Raw genomic sequence first — 20,602 nt, 5'->3', positions numbered from 1 at the left:
TGACAAATACAATCCAAGTAAAGTCCACGTGAGGTTGTGGTCGCACGGTTACAAAATGCGAAAATGTTGTAGACGTGTGAATGCTTTTTAAAGTTACTGTACGTCTATTTGAATCCTTCATGACGCCACACCCAGTAAAAAACTGACTGAGGGAGCCTTTGTACCTTCATGATGCCGTTCCAGTTGTCGCCCGTGGAGACTTGAAACAAGGTCAGGAAGGCCATGCCAAAGTTTTCAAAGGTAGCGTGACGACTCATACCTTCACACGGATAGTCTTCATTGCAAACTAAGAGTGAGAGTGAGGTTAACGATGGAGCCAAATTAGGAGAGAAAAGGGGGGAAATACATGAAGAGGTGGTGAGAGGAAAATAAAAGCCAAGGAAAGGAATGGGACGGGATCACAAGAAAGAAACCGTCAGTCGTTGGAAGAGAACTTTTTCCCAAAGTCAGAGAGTCAGCGACGTTAGTGGTATGTGCTCGTTTCCAGTTTTCTTCGAGGTCTGACCGCATGATTATTGTTCTTCTAATCTCTGACTTCCTTTTAATAGCACAAAATGTAAACATAAAAGAGACAACACACCGCTGGCTCTGTGACAAAAGTAGAACAGTTCTATCGCAACTTTATTTTGCTTAGGCAGAAGCCAACATGGTCTATTCAATGAAAATTGCTTGGAATGAGGTCCTTATGTTGCCAAGGAAGATATATAGATGATGAGAGATAGATCATCCAGCTTGGATCAGGATAGTTTTGAGGCATTGCTTATGTAACAAAACACTGGATAATGGCTCGATTCCCAAGGGGCTGTCAAGAATGGCCTCAGAAGAAAATACTTTAAAATTGGATAAGTGCAGCAGAGAAAATAAGACGATTACTGGGGGAAAAGGTTAACAAAATTCTGAGTGCACAGGTCAACGCTTAAAGTCAAACTGTCCCTCGTCCCTGTGACATGCAGTGCTTTGCAAAAGTATTTGATAGCCAGATACTATGGGTCAAATTTAAATATTTTACATTTATTTTACAGTTCCCCTCATTATAATGCCCCTAAATAAAATCTAATCGCACTAGTGGACCCAATTTTCCAAGCAATTCCTGCAAAAAGGAAACATCATACATATGTCTTCATAAAATATATTGAATTTTAGTGAAAAGGTTGAAATGAGAAGCTTTACAAGGCAGCGCACTGTATATCGATTAGATAAATATTGTTGAATATAAGTGCAATAAACCTTCACCTTGTATCAATATCCCTTTGCTGAAGATAAGTGGTAAAATCTTACCAAGTTCTCCAAAAAGCTCTACTCCTAAGGCGGCGTAGATGAAAAACAGCAGCATGAAGAGCAGGCCCAGGTTACCCACCTGCAACACATTGACATGCATGAGTAAATGTGCACAGAAACACACAACACTGCACATGCAAACAAAACAAAGCAATCTTCTATTGTGTAGCTGCCTTACTGCAGTTCAAACACCTGCAACAAAACCATCAGCACAACAGCAATTCTCTAATCTCTAGTTATCTGTTTAATGCAATTGAAAACATTTCATTAAGTTTCATTTAGCAAAACTCTAAAGTCCAAAGTGTTAAAATGCAGCTTTAAATAAACCTACTGCCATTAGAATAGAAACAATCTCTTTAGTTTCTTTTTATTAATTCGAGCAACATTTAAAAACTGCAGAAAGTGCTTTTCGGTAAGATTTCCTCTGTTTATTCTCGGAAATGTCTGTCGGTTATGTTGGGGTTACTCAGCTTGTTTTTTGCTGCACCGTTCTTATGTTGCTGTGTTCGGATGTGTAAACTGCTGCGTGGCTTATCTGGAGACTCAAAGAAGTGAACCTTTGGTGCTTTTTTATGAATTTTGGAGTTTGGGGGTTTTGGGACTTGGCTCGGTTCCACCGCTAAACAGCCTCCTGTTAGCACAACTTAACAGGAATGAAGATGTTAGACAGCACTTGGGGCTAAAATCTAATCCCATTACTGGGAAATGAAACAGTCGCGCTGCTCTGCTGAGAGTAAGAACATTTTTCTGGCTGCTGGAACTAGACATGTCCAAAAACAAAGCATTAGTAGCTAACCTCTTTTTCCAGCAAAAACAGAGAGGTTAGCTTCAGTAGGCTGAAGGTTTTTGTTTTTGTTTTTACTTGGCATCGTTTAGGCTGGAAATTCCTTGGCTCCCCTTGATCCTGTTGCCAATTCTCCTCTGCTCCTTTCTTTTGATGCATTTCAATAGATACTGACCACTGCAGACTGTCGACATCCCACAGAAACTGCAGTTTGGGAGATTCTCTGATGCAGTCTTGTGCTAAACTTGCTCAAACCCTTATTCTGTCCACTTTTTCTGCTTCTATCAAAATGTTTGTTTGCTGTCTAAGCAAGTGACAAGATTAAGGGATATTAGATCTTATTCACTTCCATGATCATATTTTTTATGCTTGTTTGGTGTAAGTTCAGCTGTTATTAACAAAAGCCAAGCCTCGCTTTGCAATAAAAGTCACTCCTTTTAAATTACTATACATTTAAATGTCTTGTAAATATATTACACTGTATTCCCTTAGATTTTAAGGCATAAAGACTGTTAGAATCTGCGGTGTCGTATTTGACGGAATGGAAATTAAATTTGCAGCTTGCCATTTCAATTGCACAATGAAATATCACCTGAGGTAAAAATCTGTCACCAGGTATAATTCTGTCAGCATCGCTATGTGCACACAGACCCCGTGCACAAAAAGAGACCTCCTGGAACTGTTTAATTAGCCTTAGTTTTAATTACCTGCCTGACTGCCCTTGGGACAAAACAAAAGCCCGGGTGTTAATGAGGGAGGGATCAATGGAAGAGAAAGACGAGGAAGCCACTTTCCTTCAGACCTGGCAGCCCTCCCCGCACCGCGCCACCTGTTCTGTGTGTTTGCCTCGTCTTGCTTTTAATGGTCAACGGATCACATGGGAGTGTGCCTCTCCATAAATGAGACCTATCTGCGTCAGGACGGCACCAATGCTTTGACGGTTAGCTTTAGGAGCTACACTCCTCCCTCCCTCCTGCTTTTCTCTTCACGCTTTGGCATACACACGAGAGATGATTCCTCGTTTCCTGAAAACTCTGCAGCAAAAACAAAAACTAATTTCTCCGTTGCGGATTTTGTTCCGTTTCAGCTCTTTTGCGATACTTGAGTATCTCAGACTGTTAAACAACTTTTTATTTTCAGACTACAGACAATCAGAATAAAAAGCAGACCAAACCAACATCGCCCTATGCGAAAATTAATGATGAACCACCTTGTTTTAGTGCAGTTTCGATAAAAACTCTCAGGCCTGATAAGTAGAACCTGTCTGACAGGAAGTGGGCTATAAAAGAAGCAACATTTCATTTCTCAATGTACTTAAACTGAAGAACAGTCAGGTGTACGAAAGAACAGGGGCGGTGTGTTCAGACTAATGGACGGAGTTAGCGTTCTCTTTTTCTCTTTATACTTATTTACACCTTTGTCTCAATAACTATAATACCAAATGGATCCTTTTGTCTCAGAAAGCATCTGTAGATCATATATGTTGTGAATCACTGCCATGTAGGAACTACAAAATGAAACAAATAGGGGCCGTTTCAAGCAATCTTTCATGATTTCATGTTTTCACTTTTGCTATTTAATTTTTTTTAAGCATGATTCATCGTCTACCATGTCTTCACTTCCAAGCTAATAATTTTTGCAGCGTCAGTATGTACAAACAAAGCTGGCATTCACTGCTGCAGCTGAAACTGAAGTGCACTGGAGTAACAGGAAAGAAATATTGCGACTGTGATCTCAGTAAGGAAATCTCCATTCTGTAGTGCTGAAAGCAAAGTCAAGACAACGTCTGTGCACATGCATTTGTGTTCCACTTTCCTAGACTTTGATTCAGGGTTTGATAGGGTTGTCTAAAGGTCAACAGTAAATGAGAAGCAGGGTGCGTTTCCCAAGACTATTGATGGAGACTGACCAAATTTCTCTAAGGAATTAGGGTGTCTGAGTCGGGGGGGAGGACGGCGTGCAGACGGCGTTCAGGTGTACCTGAGGCAGGGCTTGAACAACTGTATCCAATAAGGCTCTCATCCCGGTCGCCATCTTCAGCAGCTTCAGCACTGTGTGAGCATTTGGAAAAAGAAACAAAAAATAAATGAGATTAAAGATCATTCAATGGAGATTTGTTTTTTTTTGTTTTTGTTTTTTTAGGTTCAATGCAACATAATACATAAACATTAGACAAATGAAATATTTCTGTCCTTCTTAGCAAAGAGAGCAACACTTCGAGCTACTGCAGCTATGCAGCAAACTGACCTGTGAAATTATTTAACGGTTTAAACATTTATGCTTTAACACGCTAACAAGATCGTATCTTTTATTTACGGGAGGTGCGGTGTGAAACGAATGTGCTAGAGAGAGGATTTCTGAAGCGTCTGGCATTTGTACCTCGTGCTATCCTCAGAACCCTCATGATTCTGATGATAGTGGGGTTGATGGGCAGGGCGGCGCTGATCTCAATTTCCTCCAGAGTGATGCCCATTACTGACAAGAGAACAATGGCGAGGTCCAGCTGATTCCACCTGAGGCAGAGTCCAAAAATATGCAATCAGGATGCAGGTTCAAACCTCTTCACATTTCGCTTATGAAAAGCAACACGTTCTTTTAATCTGTAAAATGAGTGCAGGTCATTTTTCAAAAAAAGATTTTTCTTTTGATTTAGGCTGCATTTAAGCTAATTTCCTGTCACTCATCCTGTCTTAATGCATTGTTGTACCTGACATACTAGCATGTAAAAGGCTTAAAAGGAGAAAATTTAAAAAAAAAAAAATGTGTTATGCTCTATTTTTTTAGGTGCAGGCTTTTAACTTTTTTAAGTTCAAACAGTAAGAGGTTTCTTTAAATGACTTTCAGTAACTGCATCTGGTTGTCTGCTGTCACAGTGTTTCTTATCGTACTACACTCTGCTCCTGATGACAAAATGCTGTTGCTGAGCAACAACCTACAACTCATATGACAAGTTATTCTTGTTATTTAGTTGCTTAAGTTCAGCTTAGGACTGCCAGGCCAAATAAAGAAGCGAAAGTCAGAAAAAGTCTAGATCTGAGATCACAAATGAGGCGTCTGCCATGATTGAACATTTGGCAGGGTTATGCAATAATGGTGTGACACCTGTCGTCCTTGAATCATCAAGCTTTTCATGAAAGTCTTCTCTGCTGCAGTGTGACTTCCTGTCAGTGATTATTTGTCCTATGCTCACTTTTTCTTCCTCCTCAATCCCACACGTTCCCCTTGTAGCCACATTTGAGCGGTGCCCATGATATTACATTTATTTATTTTTTCTTTTAAACATGCTGCAAACAAGCTCCTTTTTTCTACATTCATGTGTTAATCTCTGCTCCAGTGACCCAGTTCTGCAGCTACAAGTGACCCTAAACTATAAATCACTCTACGCACAACGACTGTTCACGGCTGTTGCTGGCACAACATAAAAAGAGACAAAGAGCTCGAAGATAACCGAGTGATAAATTCTCCCTACATCCGCCCATCTTTTCCTCATTTCATCACTCGTTTGTGCCCTTCCTCTTTCATCTTTGATCAGACCAGCTTCCCCTGCCATACATTATCTGTCCTCCATCTCTTTCTCTAGCCGTTTCTTCTCGTCCCCTCGCGCTCAGAGATTTTCACCAGGCACTAAAATAGGTCATGACATTAAGTTGCCATCAGCACCATATAAGCACCCAAATTGCCTTCCGCCTTAATTAGGCGCCATGCATCCTAGATAAGAAGGGGACATTGGTCTTGTCACTGTACATGGTGTAGTGGTATGACAGAGAAAATGAGATGGGACAATGTTGATGTGTTCTTACCATGAGGACCAAACAAAGATGAAAGTGTGAGAGAGAACTTGAAGTCCTACAGCTTAGTCCTATAGCATCATGTGTGAAAAACTGAGACAAGTTGATTTTTTTTCTTTTTTCCAAGCAAAACCTTACAAATAACCAACAGATAACGCACAATTATGCAAAAAGGGAATAATACATTTACAGCACCCTTCACTATTATTGGCAACCTTAGTAAAAAGGTGTAAAAAGCTCTAAAATGAATCATTATCTTAATGAATAGCATAAGTAAAAATGTAGAAATTCAGAATTTACTTGACTATATTTATTTAGAGGAAAGCTCCTCATCCAACAAGGAGAATCAACGTTTCACAATAAATAGAGAAAGAACAAAATTATATGTTAAAGGTTATTTCACAGCATGAGCATTTTACATGTTTTAAATAATTTAAAATAACTTTGTGTGCTTCTAGTGATTTTTGTTTGTGAAGAGGGATTTTCTTCCTCACTAACAAAATCTACTTCAAATATATATCCAGTTTCTCTTAGTATAATATTATGTCTCTGCGACAAACCACACTTATTTAATTAGTAGGAATAAAAGAAAAACATCTTTATGTTTTTCATCCATAACAGGGATATTTAAAAAAGAAAACGCAGCTCAACGCCGATTCAAACATTTCAACACATTTTATAATCCTCAGTGTTGTCAAAACTGTTAGACCTCATTCCATTAACACTTGATCAAAGAAAAATTATGACTTAAAAAAGCACTTTGAGCTAAACAGCTATTTATTGTGGCACTATTTATATGACATTTTCAGTCAAGAGATTAACATTTGTGCCAGAGCTCTAATCGCCCCTTTAATGTTTCAGACCTTTTTTTAATCGCATTTGTTACAAGTATACATAAAAAAATTTTAAAAAATTTAAAAAAGTAAACCGTCTTGCAGTCGTATTAAAATAAAACTAATTTACAATCCATTTCTTACCAACAATGCTGAAGATTCAGCAGGTGTAAATTCGAGCCATTACCTGTCTTTGAAGAAGCGCCGAAATCCAAATGCGATGAGCTTGAGAATGGACTCCAACACAAATGTGGAGGTAAAGAAATAGTTGCAGTACTTGAGTGCAAGGTCCAGCGACTGAAAAAAAAAAAAATAAAAAAGACAGTGAGAGAGCCATGGAGTGTGTAAATGTATGTGGGAAATAGAAAAGAGGACCCATGTTAGAAGACCCAGCAACAACCGTAAGCTGGAATTGTTCCAGTTATTTCTGGACTGAAATCAGAAAAAAGCCTGAGGTCACCTCAGAAGATTCCCCCTTTTTATGATATTACATACACTAATACACTATGTCCTCCAACGTACATTCAAGTCAAGGTGAGTTTCAAGCGTTAACGAGCCAAGCATGTTGTAATTATTTAAAAGCTGGTCCACAGTTATGTCCTCCTGTAATCTTTGTTTGGCTCTTTCCTCCTTTCACACAAACACAGGCGTCTCCTGACAAATGGGAGGCTGCCAAATGTCAGGACCAACAACTGACAAACACAGGTGAGACCTGTGATATTTATCTAATGCTCAGTCCATTTGAGAAACCCTGCGCCATTTTCAAAGGTCAAACGGGTGTCTTATCTCGAGATAATCTCCTTTCTCTTTAGCGCGAAAACCGCTACCAGGTATTAACCTGCATTTGTTGTGTGTGAAGGGACAGATGCACTACTCTGACAACAGCCACGTTGAATCAGAGCTTTTGTGTCAGCACCACTAGCTGCAGAGAAACCTGACCTCAGTCGGCTTGTGGTTGCAAGACGGTTGGCTTGCAGGCGGCATCATTGGACCCGTTTGGAGGTGAGAAGATGTGCTCTTACGTAAGGAAAATGTCATAAAATGACAAAGCAGAGTTAGATAAATCAAAAACAATCACGTAACCTAGATCTTTCTAGTGGAACTTTGCTTTCACACTAACTGGACGTGAAGCTTTTAGACCCTACAAAGACCAAGGAAGCAATTCTTCTTACGTGAGGTTGGTTGTAGTGCTCTAACGACATCGTGATGACATTTATACAGATGATGAAGGTGATGATGAGGTCCAGGTAGTGGTTGGTGCAGAGCGTGTGGATCATCAAGCGCATGTTGCCGTAGCTGGCGTAGTAAGGCAGCTTCTGAGCTTCTGTTAGGGGAAAAAAAAAACAAGATATCAACAATATAAAGGTAATTTAATTGCTTGTTGTTAGTGGAACGTTAATGTTCAAAAGTAATGAGTGGATCAATATTTTCACCAACTATGAAATGAGCAGACAAAAAAAAAAAAACAATAATTCTCCTGATGCTTTAACAAAATGTCATATATTTCATTAGGATTTCATGTCACAGTCCAAACAAAGCAGCACATGAATCATTTTATTTAGCATGTGTGCTGCTTTGATAGGAACAGATCTGACCAGTAAGTTTGCTATTGTTTGTTAATCAAATAAAATCCCATTAAAATGCAATCAATTCAAACTGTCATTTGATAAAATGTGGAAAAGTTCAAGAAGAAGAAGAAAAACAATTTTTGCAAGGCAAAGGAAATTACATTTTGCCAATACAAAACCACTTCTGTTCAATGCTCTCCAACCGTTTAACCTCTGATTTATCAGTCGTCACCATCTGTCGTGATTGCTTATTCCACTCAGTCATCTCACTTACTCCTCCTCTTTTTTTCCATCCGCCGTTGTCGCTTCTCCTCGCGTCTCTTGGCCTCCTCCACTTCCTGATGCTGGCGACACTTGTGGAAGTTTTCCACCACCACGCCAACGAACATGTTGAGGACGAAGAAGCTGACGATGAGGAGGAAGGAGATGAAGTACAGGAGCATCCATGGGTTGTTGTTGGTTATCGGCTGCAGCAGTCGGAGTGGTGGAATGATTTAATGGAGGCAGATTGGATGGGAACAAATAAGGAAGACATAATAGTAATCAGAAAAGAGGCTGATTTTTATTTATTTTATTTTTTTTATTTTACATAAAAACTTGTTAACATGAAAATACCTGTTGGTCAACACCCACTGCATCCAGGCCGTGGTACATGATATTTACCCAGCCGTCTTTGGAGGCAAGTACGAACAGTGACATCAGAGCCTTGGATAAAAAGTTAATGGAGATTATTATTCTTTTTTTTTTTTTTTTTACAGTTTTTAATTCATTGATTATTAATTCCGGCTGTAAAATAAAAATAATAATAATAATACATATGTCACCCACCTGTCCTAAATTATCAAAGTTGTACTTATGGTGGACCCACTTGTACTTTTTGTCAAGACAATCTGACTTGTTGGTGATGTTTTTGACATCAGGGCCGAGACAGTAGAAAAATTTGCCTTTAAAAAGCTGCAAGACAAAAATATATATCAAAAAAGCCTTTTGATGCCCTCTCATTACGTATTCCAGAAAGAAAAATAAGCCATTGGGTGTCACTCTAATGAGATAAAATAATGAGCTGGCTGAGAAACTCAACAGCAAAAAGTGATGTAGAAAAGAAGGAAGACAGTTAGCGATTTCTCGAGAGAAAAATACTTGGGGATTAAAGCCGCTTCACAATGAAATATTAACCCTGCAGTGACATAAACTGCTTGATCTTAAACAACACAGGGGTCTGAGTAGAAGACCCGGCTGCCTACCTGTACGCCAAGGATACCAAAGATGATAAAGAATGCACAACAGATGAGGACGATGTTGCCGATAGGCTTGAGGGAAGTGATGAGCGTCTCCACCACCAGCTTCAGTCCTGGAGCTCTGCTTATCACTCTAAAGAGGTATTACAGTAATATTTAATATGACATAATAATGCATGTATGTTTTGTGCAACTATTACTGTATTTGCACCAATGAACTGAAATATTGTATGAATTATGGAAAAAAAAAATAACTACATGATGGTATCAGATTTCACATCAGTGCCACGTAGATAGACACAAACAGAGATTTTAGATGGACATGCTGTATGACTCAACAGGTAATTTAGCTGATTGTATGTATGTTTGTAACTCTTTGTTTTCAATCAGATATTAATATGTATTCAGATGTTATTAGATACGTCTCAGGAAACAGGTATTGGAAAAACATGATTGTGTTCAATCATCGGTTTTTGTGTATATTTAATTGTTAATCAGTTGGTTAAATATTTTTTCAAGTCTAATAAAGCAGATTACCTTTGCTTAGGTGAACCATGTTGCATTGCTCCTTTTAGTGAATCACCATGAAACTGAACATTTTGGCAAATTGCCTATTTCAGTCAATTGAAACACACACCAAAATACACAGTAGATCTACCTTAAAGCTGCAGTATGTAAAAAAATGTTGCTATTGTGACAGAATAATATCAGACAGATGAGCTGTGAAATAAAAAAAAAAAAATCAAGTTTCTCTCCTTTCATATTGTGGTCCTACTGCCACCTACAGAAATACAGTGCTTGGTCAGAACCAACCAATCAGAGCTAGGAGGAAGGTCTTAGCACTGCCAGTCACCCCCCATGTACGCCAATCAGTGCTTCTCCATTTTTTCACAAATTATCTGTCTCATATCATACTGTCATTATGCCATAATGACATAAAAATATATTTTTCGTAAGCGGTACTGCAGCTTTAAGACGAGCACAATGTTTTAATCCGTTCTAAAAATACACAATGCATTTAATTATGTCCCAGGACTTAATGCATACCTGAGCGGACGCAACGTTCGGAGCAATCTCAGTACTCTGAGCACGCCCAAGATTTTCGCCCCTCCCGCCATGGACACAACAATATCAATCAACGACACGAAAACCAGGAATCCATCCAGAACGTTCCAGCTGCTCCGTAGATAAGCCTGTTCGCCCATATACAGTCCCATGGAAACCACCTGAACAGAAAGGTGGCAAAGCAATATGATGAGAACATGTACTTGGTATATTGGGGCAGCTTGGACACAAATGGAAAGTGGTAGATTCTCTGCTTCAGACTGAATAGCAGGAACAGAAAAAAAAAGACATTGATTCCACAATAGTGAGAGGAGCAGTGAATGCAGGACAAGTTCTCCACATGTAGAGAAGCAGATTTAGTCTGCCACATGCTGTAGATATGCATTCTACAGAAACGGTCCTGGAAAACGTGGTAGAAAGCAGCAAACATCTGGCACCTGCAAGTAATAATGACTGTCGCCATCGCTGATCTCGAAAACAAGGTTCACAGCTGAATGAGACCCCAAAGCTAAAGCTTTTATCTTTGCCTTCTGTGCAACATGAGATGAGACCGACGCACAGATGTTGAGCAAACATTACAGTTTAGATGCACGCAGATGGATGCTGAGTGGGAGCATCGTTTCTGCTGACGCAAAAAATCCGCCACTGACATTTGAAGCTGTTTGCCAAGTGTTCAGCAAAGCTTTGAGAGATCATGAAAGGGTTCTGTGCAAACATCAACACGATTGAAAGATCAGTCCGTGGGAAACATCCAATGTCCAAATGCCAAAAGTCTTAACTGATTGAAATCCTAAAAAAAAAAGTGAACTGAATAAATAGCGATGTCTTAGTGTTTGTAGTTTCGACTGAGTTTAAAAAGATTTTTTTTTTCTTATGTTTGAATGTTACAAACAAACATAGAAACAAACATTCCTCTGAAATTGGAGAGTACCAGTCCTGATAAGGAACTTCAGAGCAAACTTGTTCGGATAGGACTATACAAGAAACTCTGAATTCTCAGAAGCCACTTATAAGGGAATGAGGAGTGACTCGATACTTTTGCATAGCACTGCATCTCTTTTGATTTGTATGGTCTGCAGAAACCATACAAAAAAAATTGCATTATACATCAAACATATTTTTTGTAACTCCAATATTTTTGCCTGAAGATGCATCAGATTGCTGACCATTTCTCCTACTGCATCATATTTTTGTTTCCTCCCCCTCCTCTCTTCTTTTTTCTTTTTTTTTTTTGGCTCCATCTTGTATGCAGCATTCAAACAGATTATAGAATCCTATGGAGAGATTGATGTTACACAAACAAGTGCATCGACACACGTTTTGGAGGTACACACAGGCTCAAAGGGAGACATGTACCGCTTGGCCAGGGGGCTGACAAGTCTGCGGCTCCTTGACGGGCTCAGATTGGTTAATAATTGATTGCGGGAGTACATAATTGATGGCCCACTTATGCCAGACACTTTTTTCAAAGAAAACAGAGGATGGGAACGAAAGAGTGAGGGAGAAGAATGAAAGAAAAGAGAGAGAAACAAACAGATTGAGAATTACAAAAATGACTGCTCAGACCCCAGAGAAGTTAAACCATAGAAGTGGAGAGAAAAGGAAGAGAGAAATGCAGGAAGTAGGGGAATATGTATAGCAGTAGATCAGCCACTAATTAATGTCATTGCATAACTGATTTCTTTTTCCCCAGAAGAACCTGGGAAGTGGCTGCAAAAGAAAAAACCCCAGAAGGAAACAGTATGTTCTGTGTGAGAACTGAAGGCAAGTCAATTGAAACAGGCAAACAAAGAAGACATCTCTTTGGAGCCTGCGCCGGCAGTAAAGAGAGACAGGTTGTAAAATGTTACCTTGAGAGTCATCTCGCCCACAAAGATGGCAGTAAAGATGTAGTTGGAAATGGTGAGAAAGACTCTTTCCTGTATGAGCAGAAAAGAGAGAAGTAAAGAGAGTCAAGTGTCAGAAGCACCAAATGGGCCAATCAGGAGTTTTGAAGTGTCTTTGCAGCACCTATTAGAGGATAACATTCAACATGTCATAAGAAGACGCTGCTACAAGGTAAAAAACAGGAGCATTTACAAGCAGCCTCAACTTAACACACAGAGCTCCTTGCAAAAGTATTCACATCCTCTATTGGCCGTTTATACCCATTGCAAAATATGTAACACCGGAAGAAAGAAAAATCGTCAGAGTGTTCACTGAGCAGTTTTCAGAATAATCTTTCTGTTCAAATGCAGCTTTTACACAAGTCTTCTGGGCTTTGTGTCTGCTGGATTTGCATATTAACACACTGAAAATTTTGGCAATTCTCTCTTTGCAAAACAGCTCCGGCTCTGTTTATGCCATATGTTCTTATGGCCTTCACAATAATGGCTCTCTTTCCATCCACTCTTCCACCAAAACTAGATTTGAGGAGTGCATGAGAAAAAAAATCCTTTTCTTAAAACAGATTCTCCCATCTGAGCTCTAGATGTTTAGAAATCCTCCAGAGTTTCTCTCTTGGCTGCTTAGGTGGAATAAGGGCAGGTGTGCAGCTGTATTAAAGTATATCTAAACCTTTTGTTTCATCCTACTTTTTTCTGGAAAGTAAAGATCTTTCCAGAAGGTCCTACTTCTGGGAAACTTAATCTTTTACCTGCCTCAATAGTCTTCATGAAGCTGTTTGTTCACTGATTTTCCTCTGAGGCCTCCACAGGTTAGCTGGATTTGTGATAAGATTAAATTGGACACAATGGATATATTTCTTATTACCAATCAGGTCTTCTGAAAGCAGGTAACGGTACTGCATTTTATTGACGGGCATCTGACTAAAGTACATGTATGCCACTCTTTACAGATTTATTTTTTTCTTTTTTGTAAGAAAACCTTCATTTTACATTTCACTCCTTTGTGTTGTTCTAACAAAATTATATGAAAAAAATACCAAAACTCTTAAGTTGGCTGTTTTCTAGTGATTTGAAAAGCAAAAAGTTGTTCAAAGGGTACGACTGTTTTAACATGGAAAAACTGCATTGACACACATTTCACATGGATTTACCAAGCTGCCTTGAAGGATCTTTGGCCTCTCAAGAGCCACTGTGATGCAGTTGGAGAAGATGAAGGCCAACACAACATAGTCAAACAGCTTATGGGCGATGATGGACTGGCACATCTGTCTGAACCTGACGGGAGAAAACAAGACGCAGAATGCTTTTTTTTTTTTAACAAAAACGCATCGCAGACAGTTATTGTCCTAACACTGCGCCTGAGCTCATCTGCAACTTCCATCCAATCAAACTGGAACAGGCTCCCATGACTGCATGGTAGCTTCTTCACATCTCAGTGAGTAAATAGTCTCATTCAGGCCCTGTTTACGTAGCTTCTAATTCAAAGCAAATTACTTTTAGCGGCACTCCCAGAATCCCAGGAACCCTGAGTACAAAGGGAGAACGGAGTCGAGGGAGCTGAGAGAAACGCACAGAGAAAAGGGAGGGGGAGGGGCTGACGGCAGAAGGAAATGGGACGTTCAGTATGAACAGTGAATCTGCTTTCACATGAAAAGGGAGCATGTGACAGCGCACACTGCCAAAAAGCAATTAAATATTTTCACTGAAGTGCTTATCAGAACAGATGACAGGAATATAAAAACGAGGAAAATATATATTTATTGTAAATAAACATGGAGAGTTTTCAATGTTTTTTTTTTTTTTTTAAATAAAAATATTAAACCCTTCTCAGGATAATGACTTGAATGCAGATTTTAGCTTATCACTGTTAAGTGATGCAAATCACAATGACGCGTCTTGCGTCCAGTCTGCTGTTGGTAAAAACTGGATAAGACAATTATTTAGTTTCATCTGTTCTTTCGGCATGTTTATTCTCAATCAAAAACAACAACAGTGGGAGAGAAATGTGATCGTTTTAGATTATATTTCTTACTAATAATAACATTCCAAAATATAGAAACATTTTGCAAAAATTTAGAGCGATTTGAAGGTGAAACATTTCCAAATCAACTTGATCTAAATACTAAAGGTAGATCATCCATTTTTGTTGACTGGTGACTTTTTATTGGGGCCTTATGGTTCACTGCTCAGGGTGGCATTGCAAAGGGGGCGTCGCAGGCATTCTGGGAGAAAAAAAATCTGTTAGTTAAGCTAAACGTAGCAACTTTTTGCTTGAACTATACCATCTCATTTTTCAGAAAATGACACCACAAGCTGTTTATCTAAGATACTCCTTTGTTTTCTGAAAAGGTATCCATTTTTTTTTTTTTTACTATTTCTAAAGTTAAGGGCATTAGGAGTGAAACCTGTGAACAAACTCACTACTGAGCAATAAGTCTGTCACTATCCATAAATCCTAAAGCGGAAAGACAGAATTAACTCACTTGTTCTGCGGGGAGAAGAGAAAGATGGACCAGTCTTCTCTCGTCTCACACCAGTCTGGTCTGTATGCCTCCAACATCTTCTGGATTCGGAAGCATAAGCTCTGCAACAAACACAGATCAGAGCTCACAAAGGTACACACAAACACACGGCTACGAAAACGCAAAGCTTCATAGAAAGAGCCCGTTTAGGCTGCATTTTTTCAAAATTATTCACGCAAGTGAAACATTTATGTGGCAACAACTTGGACATCTTTCAACGTCACCATCTGCACAGTTCTTCTCTGATGCTTTCTAAATAGTCCTTCTCAATTAACCTTGTTTTGCTCATACACTTACTTGCTTACAAATGGGAAAAAAAAATAAATAAATAAAACTCCAACGAGTGATGATCGACTGTGAGCGAGTTCACATGGAAAGTTGAGAAAAATCAGACACAGTCGACTAAACGATCACAGTGTTTTTGAAATCCAGTTCTTTAACTTCGGAGTTAACAGACTACTTACTTCAAGTCCTAGAAGCAGATACTACTCATTCCCTCTAAGCTGCTGTCTGTCTGTGTGGAGGTACAGCTGAATATCACTTTTCATAAACGAAACAAACATTTAGGCTCTTTCGCCTTTCCACGCAAACAAACAGTAACTCACATATTCGATGTCGTCGTCCAGGTCCTCCCTGTCCTTGCTGCGTGTGTTGACCTGGGGGAAGACATCCGTCATCAGGTGGCTCTGGAGGTTCACCCCTCCGGTCTGCTCCGGCTGCCGCCTTGAGGGCGGGAGGAGCAGGTGCGACAGCGGCATCTTCCCGTTGCAGTCCTGGCGGATTCCCTCCAAGTCCCCACCGGTGCTGATCACAAGTCCTCCAGAGAGGCTCTTCTTCCTGTGGAGTTTCACGGGAGGGAGAGCATGATGTTGCTGTGGGTTCCCAGCCGGAGACTGGAGCATGTGGGGGAGCTCCAGGGAGAGAGCTCTGCGGTCCCGACGAGGTGCAAAATAGTCGTGGAGCTTCGGATGCGGCAGCTGAAGACAATGAGGAGCGGCAGCAGGCGGAGAGAGGAGGGACTCCTCTTCATCTGGTTGGATGTGATGGTGATGGTGGGGAGATGAGGAGGCGCGAGGGCCGCGGATACGGAGGCTTCCCCCTACCACGCCTCCGAGACCCCCGAGACCGTAGCCGTAAAAGGGCCTTGCGGACGTCGGCGTGAAGGCCGGGCTGGCAGAGGGAGACGAGGAGGAGCAGGGTCGGCCCCCAAGGCTGCTCCAGCTGGAGCGACGGGCCCACAGGGGGTGAGGCTGGGGAGGCAGCGGACGGCCCCAGTTGTGGTAACCTCGACCTGGATACTGATAAAGGAAAATCTATTATGAATTTCTAAGAGTACAATTTAAAAAAAAAATCCTCTCACTGGCCTCTGTTTATCAAAAATAAACACTGATCAGACAGATGGATGGATGGATGGATGGATGGATGGATGGATGGATGGATGGATGGATGGATGGATGGATGGATGGATGGATGGACAGACAGACAGACAGACAGACAGATAGATAGAATTGCATATTTTCAAAGAGAGATTTGGTTTGAGTTTTAGAAGCTTCTTTAAACTTGTTAAAAATCGTCTGTCTCTTTAAAATCTGAGAAAAATTTAGATTTTTTTTTATTTCACTCTTTTGTTCATCCATGTTGAAAATAAACAAGAATGTTGCATTACTGGTTGATTGTTTCCAGCTACTACATCAACACCATTGATCATACACTGCAACTGGCCAGCACACACAGTTTCATGAATCGTATTTGGAACTTCCCCTGTAGTCATTTTTTACCCAAATCTGTGCCGGTTTGATAAACGAGGCCGAGAGTCTCGAGAGCTAACTCTTCTACATAGCACATATATTGTTATTCAGTCAGGAGCTAATGTGGTTAAAGGTTACGTTTACAACCTTTTCCACTTACCGCAGCCCTCCTCTCCAGGTCAGCTCTGCCCAGAGAAATAACACTGTTCTTTCTGGAGCCGAGTGCAAAGGTCAACTTCTCTCCTGGAAACAGACCAGCAGGCAACAATGACATGTCCAGGTGTCCATTAGGGGTCAGGGTACAGATCTTTGGGTCTGCAGAAGACAGGAGGAAAAGTGCAGGAGGCAAACAAAGGAAATCAACAGGAGTGTTAAGTGGAGGTAAAGCGAAAAATAAGACAGATGAGTGGAAAGAAACTGTCAAAAGGAGAAAGGAGGAGCATTAAAGACACCCCTTGCCTTTCTTTGTTTATGCTTTGTCTGCTGCTGCTATGAAAGCAGAGGCCTCCGCATCACTGTACACAATAAATGTCCCAAAACAATGTTACAGCCACCTCCAAGGGGCAGAGGAGGATTTAATTCACAATAAATTGTCTCTCAGAAGGCAGAAAGAAACTCATAACAGTGAAACAAAGGGATATCTGCCAGTGGTTTATCCATTGCTGAACGTGTCTTTGGGAGAAATTGGTCTTTAAAAAACAATTCAAATGTGCTTTTCTTCCACCAACAGTGACATTTAAAAAGGTACACTTGAACTCCGGGGAACGGTGATCAGACACCATCAGACGGCTCCCTAATGTGCTGCTAAATGCCGCTCCGCACTGCAGTCCATCGCCGGTTCATTCCTGCCTTTTCAGCAACTATGAAGGGATATGCAGAGAGAATGCTAGAACAGAAATGGAGTTTGCAAGCCATAAAGTTTATTAAGCCTACATCTTTAGTCTGGGGAAGGTGCTTAGCAAGCTTTTCTTGTGAAAACTGTAGGGATTTTATGCCACAGGTTACAACCTGCACGTTTCACAGCACGCACCGCTGTGACAGTACACCCTTATAATAACGATATAATTAATTAGAAATTAATTAAACAAGTAAATAAGTAGATTTAATAAAAATCTATGTTTATTTTAGGAAGATGTTGAAGTTTCAGAAGAACTACTGTACAGATTAAAGTATGAAAAAGGACCAAATTCTGACACATTAAATAAGACGAGGTGTTTTTCACTGTGACGTTCTTACAATATAGTTTCTAGTTGTAACAGCAGTGAAAAAAAAAAAAAACTCTGCTAAATAGTCAGAGACATTGCACCTGAGAGGTGAAGGGAGTCTTTTTGCTTATCACTTTCGTCAAAATTACAGGAGGACCTGTCGTCATCCGAATAGGAGCGATTTGCGTCGCCCTGTTGGAGGAAGAAGAGAAAAAAGAACACGTAAAAGTGGAGACTTTTAGAAGAACACAAAACATGCAGTTTCAAAAGCACAACATCTTATTTCTTTTTGTCGTATTGTGTTTAATGCAATGGTTTGACTCTATGATTACCTCTGCCTGAAAACCTTCGACCAAGATGGCGACGAGTAAATTGAAGAGCACGTAGTTTCCAAATGTCATGAGGGCGACGAAGTAAAGAGCAGCGCAGGGGGAGGTGGACGCCATGCCGTTGTAGAGAACCATGTTCCAGTCCTCCTGAGTTAGAATCTAAAGCAGACGCAAGCATAGTGAAAAGCATTTAGGCCTTTTGTTTGCTCGGTGTGAATTTGTGAGTTTAAACCACTTGTACCTGAAACACAGTGACGATAGCCCAAAGCAAGGAGTCAAAGTTCTTCCTGTCGGGAACCGTATCTCCTGCCTCCGTCTTCAAACTGAACTTACAGCCAAATATGTGCATCCCCAAGATACTGCAGCAAAACAAGATTGTTTTTATGTGCAACTGAATATGCACAAAATACGATGCTTGTTAAAGGAAGGTTATCGATGACTACAGCAAGCATGCTGGTGCAAGCAGACATTTTCCCAAGTATCAGCTTGAGTGGATTTATATCTATATATGAGGATGAAAGGATAAATTTGTGTGGCTTTGAGAAAAGAAAAGTTAATTTTCAATTGTGCCATTTAGTTCTTGCTTCAGAAAACATAGTTGAAGTTATTATTCCATGCGCAAAAAAATAACAGTTTTTTTTTGTTAAAAACTAAACAAAACAAAAAAAATTCAAATTAAACTGTTCTAAGGGAAGCAGATGTTTAAACTACTCTGACAAATGTGATAGCACCTATAACAATTTCAAGATGAGACTACTAAAATCAAAATAATGCTTACTGAACCAGTGATGGACAGCACTTTAGATATTTTTATTTAATGGTTTGCAGTGATTATGAAAAAAAAAACAACAAAAAAAAACATTTTCAGTCTCAAACTGTTAAACCTACAGCAAATGTTACACATGCTGCCTAGTAAAACTTTCAACTCATTTGTGAATAGAAGACACGTGCTTTTGATGTTAGTTTGACAGCTTGTATGGGTAAAATGTAGATTTTCTTCCTTGTCAAATTCCAAAAAGAAGTGATGAGATTACCTGAAGATGAATATGAAGAGCATGAGCAGCATGCAGAAGGTGGCCACGTTGTCCATGGTCTTCATCAGGACCACAAGCTGCCGTCTCAGTGCAGGCATGAACCTCACCAGCTTAATGACCCTCAGCAGCCTGAACGTCCTCAGCACTGACAGACCACCATCTGCCTGACCAATGATCTCACACACACTGGAGTTTGTGTCGCAGAAAGTGTGCACAATTAGAGAATGACACGGAGGAATAAAGACAACTGGTAACTGGTAACTCTGTGAAATTGTAATTAAATGCTGAAAATCTGATTTTTTTTTTTTTAATTTGCATTTGTTTTAATTATACATTTGTTCCATTCAACTCAACTACATAACAGAATAAGGCAAAAATGTACAATTTCTGGAATGATAGCCATCACTTGAATGTAGATCCACATCAGACGTGCAACGTCATCATACGTTACATGTTTGTCCAATACTTTTCCTTTATTATGATGGATTACCGACCTGATGATGACAATAATGCCATCGAAGATGTTGTATGGGTTCCTCAAGTACTCAAAAAAGCCAAAAGCCGTGAGCTTTAGGATCATCTCTAGGGTAAACATGCTGGTGAAGACAATGTTACAGATTTCCAGGACATTGGTCAGTTCCTCAGGCTTGGTGGACACCGACACAGTGCAGGGACACAAAAACATAAAAAAGACAAAGTCAAAAAATAACAAGTCAGTAGGGAGGCTGGAATCAAAACTGTTGAAGTAAAAGAAAAAGTAAAGAATGAAGAGACTGGGCTATTTTTCATGTTGCATTAGATGTAAAGATACACCAAACGGGAGAGATAATTACAGTGCCTTACAAAATCTTTCATACTTTGTGAATTACATGTTTTTTTTTTTTTTTTTTTTTTTGTTATTATCACCACCTTCTTCAATGTATTATTTTGGAAATTTAAACTAAAAGAGCTACTCTATGAAAAGGACATTAGTAAAGAGACATGATCACAAAAGAGAACGAGGACAGAAGGCAGGTAAGTTTGGAGATTAAAGCCGAGTTGGGTTGTAAAATAATATTCAGGGTTTTCAACATCTCACTCTGCACTGTCAAATCAGTCGTGCATCCAGCAAAACACGGCTGTCCAACTGAACTGACAGGCCGAGGAAAGAGATCATTAATCAGGAAAGCTGTCAATTACTCCATTTTAACTCTGGACCAGCTGAAGATATCGACAACTCAGGCGAGAGAATCTGTTGACAAACCTCCAAAAATTGAACAAATCCTTTGTTCAGAGAAAAAGTCGTGGGAAATCCATTTTAACCCTCTGATGCGTGAGTGACTGA

The 20,602-nt window shown here is 39.9% G+C and overlaps 1 protein-coding gene across 6 annotated transcripts in view; it reads right to left on the bottom strand.

Annotated features, from left to right (window-relative positions):
- Window positions 1-20,602, bottom strand: part of LOC103145453 (voltage-dependent T-type calcium channel subunit alpha-1I) — a 164,058-nt gene that overhangs the window by 22,462 nt on the left and 120,994 nt on the right. For all 6 annotated transcript variants that reach the window (XM_016676850.1, XM_016676848.1, XM_007562899.2 and 3 more), the window contains 21 exons: window positions 19,773-19,924; window positions 19,279-19,464; window positions 18,486-18,603; window positions 18,248-18,403; window positions 18,017-18,107; window positions 16,871-17,025; window positions 15,568-16,260; window positions 14,924-15,024; window positions 13,592-13,715; window positions 12,405-12,473; window positions 10,537-10,715; window positions 9,496-9,622; window positions 9,080-9,205; window positions 8,867-8,956; window positions 8,526-8,718; window positions 7,856-8,007; window positions 6,871-6,980; window positions 4,442-4,575; window positions 4,043-4,113; window positions 1,279-1,357; window positions 165-286 (listed from right to left, as the gene is read on the bottom strand). In XM_016676850.1, coding sequence (XP_016532336.1) covers window positions 165-286; window positions 1,279-1,357; window positions 4,043-4,113; window positions 4,442-4,575; window positions 6,871-6,980; window positions 7,856-8,007; window positions 8,526-8,718; window positions 8,867-8,956; window positions 9,080-9,205; window positions 9,496-9,622; window positions 10,537-10,715; window positions 12,405-12,473; window positions 13,592-13,715; window positions 14,924-15,024; window positions 15,568-16,260; window positions 16,871-17,025; window positions 18,017-18,107; window positions 18,248-18,403; window positions 18,486-18,603; window positions 19,279-19,464; window positions 19,773-19,924 — 3,228 coding nt within the window. The remainder of the gene's footprint in view (window positions 1-164; window positions 287-1,278; window positions 1,358-4,042; window positions 4,114-4,441; window positions 4,576-6,870; window positions 6,981-7,855; window positions 8,008-8,525; window positions 8,719-8,866; window positions 8,957-9,079; window positions 9,206-9,495; window positions 9,623-10,536; window positions 10,716-12,404; window positions 12,474-13,591; window positions 13,716-14,923; window positions 15,025-15,567; window positions 16,261-16,870; window positions 17,026-18,016; window positions 18,108-18,247; window positions 18,404-18,485; window positions 18,604-19,278; window positions 19,465-19,772; window positions 19,925-20,602) is intronic.

This window comes from Poecilia formosa, unplaced genomic scaffold (assembly GCF_000485575.1).
Source record: "Poecilia formosa unplaced genomic scaffold, Poecilia_formosa-5.1.2 Scaffold142, whole genome shotgun sequence".
NCBI classification, from domain to species: Eukaryota; Metazoa; Chordata; class Actinopteri; order Cyprinodontiformes; family Poeciliidae; genus Poecilia; species Poecilia formosa.
This window is presented reverse-complemented; position numbering and strand designations above follow the sequence as displayed.